Below are 6,063 nucleotides of genomic sequence, written 5' to 3'. Positions count from 1 at the left end.
TTTAATTAAGGAATAGGGGGTATTTAACTGGGGGGGGGCTCTGCTTCATTTTTCCGAGATAGTGGGCATTCCCACTCCGCAGCGTTGATAAGCTCCAAAACCTTCAACCCGCTCGACACTCAACAGGGTGTAGATGTGCCCTTCAAGGTTGCAGACGTATGTGCCAAGTCTGTGCCTGGAATTTGCTAGCCAAACACCCTTGTCCATGACCACGACCACAATGCTGTGCATACACCGTCAGACCATCAAGAAAACCCACCACAGAAGGCCGTTGTTCTCGAACAATGCAGGAGAGAGCAGGCATGAGACTTCAGGCCTAGTGTGGCCAAGCTGTGGGTACCTAGGTGCTGTATGCCGCCCCACTTACGTACCCCCGGCTCAACACTGCCACCCGCGAGGAAACATGACCTCAGTCCCTCCTTCAGCCTGGACTAGCTTGCCCCCAGGGAGGTATTCCAGCCTGGTTCTGTCCAACGGCAACGCCCCGTCGGCCCCCAACTACGTCCATTCCGCGGGAGGATGTCCACGGGACTGCTGCCTGTGCCTCAGTGACTGGACTCTCGAGCCGCATCCTGCCTGCAGCCTCCCACCCAACCTCTCTCCTACAAACCCTCCTCCACTCGGCTCCGAATAACGCAGCAACCACTGCACACCAACAACGAGATCGTGCTATCCGTAACATTTCATCTTCCAGCCAGCAGTTCGTCCCTGACTGCGCACCACAATGTGCTCCTCTGACATCTTCCTCGGCTTCCTCGCCATCCTGTTCCCGCCTTTGCCTGGTGAGCACCCCCTCTGCGGCCCCCACCAGGCGGCACTCGCTCGCTCATGCTACTCGCCTGACTCAAGATGCTCCTGCGAGCCGCATGTTCTCACCGCGAATGAAGCCATGACTAACCAACCCATCCGCAGTCTGGGTCAAGTGTGGAATCTGCAGCGCCGACTCGGTCATCAACATCCTTCTGTGTGTCCTCGGCTTCCTCCCGGGCCTCCTCCACGCCTGGTACATCATCGCCAAGTTCCCCGAGCCCGACTACGGCGACTACGAGCGCGTCGGCGACTCCGAGCACGGCCGCGTCACCTACATCGTCGTCTCGCAGGACGATGACGCCCGCCGGTCCCAGCGGCCCCGCGCCCAGGGCCAGCAGCCCAAGCCCGCCCGCCAGGGAAACATGAGCTACGGCACATCCCAGGGCGGCGGCAACAGCCACGCCGGCTCGTCCTCCGCGCCGCCACCGCAGCAAGGCCAAGCCAACGGAGGCGAGGGCTCGAGCGACGACCAGCCTCCGCCAAGCTATGCCCAGGTCGTCATGGGCGACCACAAGATCCAGGACCAGACTCGGTAATAGAGCGGCCGACAAGTGAAATGATTGGTCTTGGGCGTTTCATGGCGACAGCATGGGGCGTGACAGTGGCTTTTTATTCGGTGCGAGCGACGGCCAGGTGGGGGCTCAAGGAGTTGCTGGAAAGAGCGGCGGACAAAAGAAGGACCAGATCAAGCCGGTTAGGGCTTCGTCTCTTTGCTCACGGAAGACAAGGGCACCCGGCCCGATTTTGCACTCAGTGCCAGCCTGTTCAGGCTTCACGACTCACTCGTTTTATGAGACATGCATGAATTTGTATTTGCATTGGAATGGCGTTCCCGGGGAGGTCGGCATAAGGATTCTGGGTGCTGGTTGGGACGCAATTGTTCGGCATGAGGGCTGGCGGAGCAGAACTCTTACTTCCTGATGTAATCGTCTGTACCTTGGCCTTTTTTTTTTTTTTTTTTTTTTGATATTACGAGGTGGCCCAAGTCTAGGAGATCGTGGCAGTCTACGCCCCGGTCACACCCTCGGGATCCCTAGCAGAAACACACACCCGCTAGACACGATAGCATTTCATACGTTTTCGCTTGTTGAAGAAAAAAGGCATTGCTAGTGCGATCTGAACTGACGGTCCTAGCTCTAAACTTCCCAACGACTTCCGGATTCAAAGGGTGCGTGCTGGTGTGTTGGAATTACTCCTCCACCTTCACCCTCTCCATGACCTTTAACAGCGCCTCGGCCTGCTCTTGCTCCTTCATCTCGCGGTCCAGCTGGGAGTCCGCCTGCCGCTCGGCCTTCTCGGCATCCTTGGCGTCTGCCTCGGCCTCTTCGAGGAAGATGCGATCCTCTGCATCGGGATCGTCCACCGACGGTGGCGGTCGGTCGCTGAGCCGGGGCTTCTTGTATTTCAACATGAGCGACTGCGGCAGGAAGGTATGGAAGCTGGGCAGGACGTCGGAGCACGCTCTCACGAAATGAATGCCGTCATCGCCGCCGCCGTTGCCTCCACCGCCGATGTTCAGCTGGCAGATCGTCAGGCGCAGTTTCATGCCCTCCTTCAGGTAGACCAGTATCTGATTCTCGAAGTAAAGAGATATGGGCTTGCCCTCGTCGCGACGTCCGTCAGCCACGGTCGGATGGTTGTCCCAGCCGTCCTCGATGATCGAAGGGATCAGGACGGCGCGGCCGACGGGCTCGACGGTGCTGGTCTTTCCAAGCTTGCTCTTGATCCCACTGTAGATGTTGGTGATTTCCTCGTCGGGGGGAATAATCTCCTTGACGGCGAAGGCGTCCTCGTACGTCTTGACCACACGAATCGGATCATAGGTATGCTGGAGGACGCGGTCGATCAGGCCGGGCTCCAGGATAGAGATGGTGGCTTTGAAGATGCGCTCAGCGTCAAAATCCTGGGGGGCAAGTATGCTCGCATCCCAGCAGCTTGGATCATGGTCCCAAACGCCCATCTCGTCGGACACGCTCTCGGAGTCAGTAGAGTCTGGAAGGTCGCTGCCGGCGTTTCTATCGCAGCAGAAGAGGACCTGGCAAGCAGTGTTGAAGTCGCCTGGCATGGCAGCGCTGACCTCGACGGTGCAGGGGATCTCCGTAAAAGAGAGTTCAGCAATCCTCTGGGCCTGGTTGAGGTTGTCCGCGTACTCGGGGCAGACATCGTGGTGCTGGATGTATCGCAAGAAGTTGAGGACGGTATCGGCTGCGAGCTTGTAGTCGCGAACCGAGAGAGGGTCGCTACTGTTGCATGACCGTGTATGTTAGCATATGTGGTAGTGTGGTGTCCCTGGCGAAAGCAAGGTCTAGCTTACAGGAACCCAGCCACAATTCCAGCGAAATCCACGTCCCAGTGCTGAGGAAAGTACGGATTATAGTACCTTCCAACCTCGTCGCAGTCGCGGGACAGACCCTCGTTGGCCGTCATCTCGCGGAAGTTGTCGGCATCGTAGTCGTCGTCCTCCCTCATATCCTTGGCGTGCTTCGCGGTGCCAGTGAACTGGCGCTGGTCTATTTCCACGCCACCTAGGGCCAGGTACTTGGTGAACAGAGCCCTGCGATCGTTGGTGAGGCGGCGACGCGACATGTACCGCTGTATACACTCCTCGATTCGGCTGTTCAGGTTTTGAAACATCAGTTGAAAAGTTTGGGAAACTCGAAAGACCAAACAGTGCTTACTCAGGAAAAGGTCGGGCCCTGGTTCAAATTAGCTACAATCTGCTCAACAAAAGGAGGGGGGACATACGGGTCGTAGATCTGCCTTTCGGCGGCATACTCCATCGGAGTGACAGGGGGATCCGCGAAGCCATCCTCGAAGCCTGAGGGACGACTCTTGCCCTTGCTCTTGCTCTTGCCTTTTGCGCTCATGATGGATTGATTCTGGGAGGTGGGAAGGGTAGGAAGTAAAGTTGCTGCAGGATGGGAGAGAGGGCGAGGCCACCAAGAAGCCAGCCCGTTTGTTGTTGGCACTGGCAGCGTGGGTAGCGAAAGGAAGGTCGACGGAAAAAGAGATTTTAAATGAAAAGCAGAGAGATTGATGTAAAAAAACAGCAGTCAGGTGAATGACGGCCGTGGAAGGAGCGCTGCCATTCAAGAGCTACAAACAATGCCTTCAGAAGTTCAGATGGAGTGGACAACTCTCTGATTTAGCATTCCCAACTTGTTTGGACATGAATTAATATACCCATCATGCGCTTATCCATCTAGCAAACTGTCCACAATCTTCAATCTACACTGAGCTTTCTAGGCTAGCAATTTGCAATCATGGGTGCACTGAGCTTCTATGATGCTCAAGGACGAATAAGGCAGCACAATTACAAGGCTTCGGGCCACAAATTGAAATAATCTTAGTCCAATGACATATCTCATGGAAACATCTAGAGATCACAAGACAGAAGATCAGATCGCCCTACTGCTTCTGAACCGATACGTAATGGAAGGAACCTGCTACTTTAAGAACAATCCCCTCGTACAATCAATACAAACCATCCGGGTCAAAGTCGGGGAAAGATCCTGCTCGAGACTGTCTACACAGTACAGAGAATTCTTCACAACGACACCGTCTCGTCTCCAAGGGATTTCATCAGTGAGTATGCAGTTTAGTCTTGTCCAACAAACTTCAGAGATGAGATGAAGCCTGGGACGTGCTCTTCTACTTGAATACCCATTCTAACAGAAGCAGGTAGAGTCTAGAACATTCACTTCAACTTCTGTCACGCCTGATGAGTGAGAAAAGGCAAGGACAAAGCCCCAAATCAGCCTAAGAGGCAAACGAGAATTTTCTGGCGAGGCCGAGTCTATCTATTTACTCTGACTGCATGGTGGCTCATGCAAGTGTTGGGAAGAGAGAGTGGCTGGCGATTCTGTCATACGGTGAATCTGCCGTGAGACTGAGCCATTTGTGCTCATGCAAGATCAGGGCTGAACACTTTATCTGCATGCGAGCGACACTATACGGTAGTTCTTTTAGCAGCCAACGTGCAGAGTGGCGCACTCGGGCAAAGATTATGCGAGTGAAGGATTGGTGGAACCGATCTGCCTGCAGCAAAGAGAGGCATCGACAAGGCCGACCCAGCGACCAAGGGAGACAGGGAGAGCAAGGGCCAGGGCACTCCCTGGGTCATCTACGACCCGCGAGCGGTCTGCAAATGCTACGTCGTGGGGCTGCGGCAGGGCCCAAGACTGGACAGTACCAAAATAGGAATGAACCTATTTTGCATGGCACAGGACCTAAAGGAAGCGGCGAAAATGGGCACGGCAACCGGCACGAAGGCAGTCGAGAGAAGAGAGAGCTCGGTGGGACGCACGGTCTTGCCTGCACGCCTAGCGTGGTTGGTCAAGAGGCCGGCAGTGCCGTCTGATGGGCGAGGTGTCTCTGTTCAGGCGTGCCAGTTGGCAGAGGGCCATGATCAGCCCTTGGGCAGGTGTTGGACACCTGGACTGCTCTGATTCGCAATGGCCGGCGGCGCGTGTTTGTCTCGTGTCGGGGTGTTGTGTAAAGGGGGTTTCACTGCGTATATGCAGGACGCTGCTTGGGGCAGGAAGAGGCTTGAGTGCGAGGGCTTGCGAGGGCTGCGAGGGCTGCGAGGGCTGCGAGGGCTGCGAGGGCTCCGGTGCGGTCGCTCATCAGGAGGGCAGGAGGGGTGGCTCAGAAGTCGAAAAGATTGGACGGCCTGGACGGACAGACGGCGTGAGATTGTGCCACTCTGCCAGACCTGCCACACCCTGCCACGCTGCCATCCCCCTTCATGCTCTTGCTACTACTACATGTAGCAAGAAGGGTTCGGGAGTGGCTGAGCACAGGCTGAGGTCTCCGAGGGGCCTGGCCTGCCTGGGAGGCCCTCGCCCCTCGACCTCTATCCCCTCAACCCCCTCTGCCCCTCCAACAAGGATGGACAAGACCCCTGTGTTTCCACCGAGGCAGGCCTGGCACGCCACACGTAAGCGCCGTTAGGCCCTGCGGCTTGGGGGTTATTTTTTTCTTCTTGTGCTCCTGTTCTTCTGCAAGGAGATCCGTCCGGGTCCACATCGTGGCATTCCTGCGCCTGGATGACACGCACGTCCCAGCTGCTGGCGTCAGGCGGTGACAGCGGCGTGGGTAGTGCGTGGGCAGGACGTGGGCGGGACGTGGGCGCGACGTGGGACTGTGAATGACTCTCTCGCGCTGCTGATATTGATCTTCTGAACATGTAGTTAAGTACCTGGCCTGGGGTCTGGGCACAGCAGCAAGCAGCAAGCAGCAAGCAGCCACCAT

General features: G+C 56.5%; 2 protein-coding genes across 2 annotated transcripts; one reads left to right on the top strand and one right to left on the bottom strand.

Annotated features, from left to right (window-relative positions):
- Positions 1-724: 724 nt before the first annotated feature.
- On the top strand, positions 725-1,346 carry KVR01_002864 (uncharacterized protein; the record flags this gene model as incomplete). The annotated part of the gene is made up of 2 exons (XM_044784280.1): positions 725-782; positions 913-1,346. The coding sequence occupies 2 exons, from the start codon at positions 725-727 to the stop codon at positions 1,344-1,346; spliced, it is 492 nt and encodes a 163-aa protein (XP_044647879.1).
- Positions 1,347-1,999: 653 nt separating this feature from the next.
- KVR01_003475 (uncharacterized protein) lies at positions 2,000-3,677 on the bottom strand (the record flags this gene model as incomplete). Its single annotated transcript, XM_044794435.1, has 4 exons — positions 2,000-3,053; positions 3,125-3,424; positions 3,489-3,506; positions 3,556-3,677. The coding sequence occupies 4 exons, from the start codon at positions 3,675-3,677 to the stop codon at positions 2,000-2,002; spliced, it is 1,494 nt and encodes a 497-aa protein (XP_044648490.1).
- Between the last annotated feature and the right edge of the window lie 2,386 nt (positions 3,678-6,063).

This window comes from Diaporthe batatas (assembly GCF_019321695.1).
Source record: "Diaporthe batatas strain CRI 302-4 chromosome Unknown Contig00003, whole genome shotgun sequence".
NCBI classification, from domain to species: domain Eukaryota; kingdom Fungi; phylum Ascomycota; class Sordariomycetes; order Diaporthales; family Diaporthaceae; genus Diaporthe; species Diaporthe batatas.
Note: the sequence above shows the minus strand (reverse complement) of the source record. Positions and strands in the feature narration are given on the sequence as shown.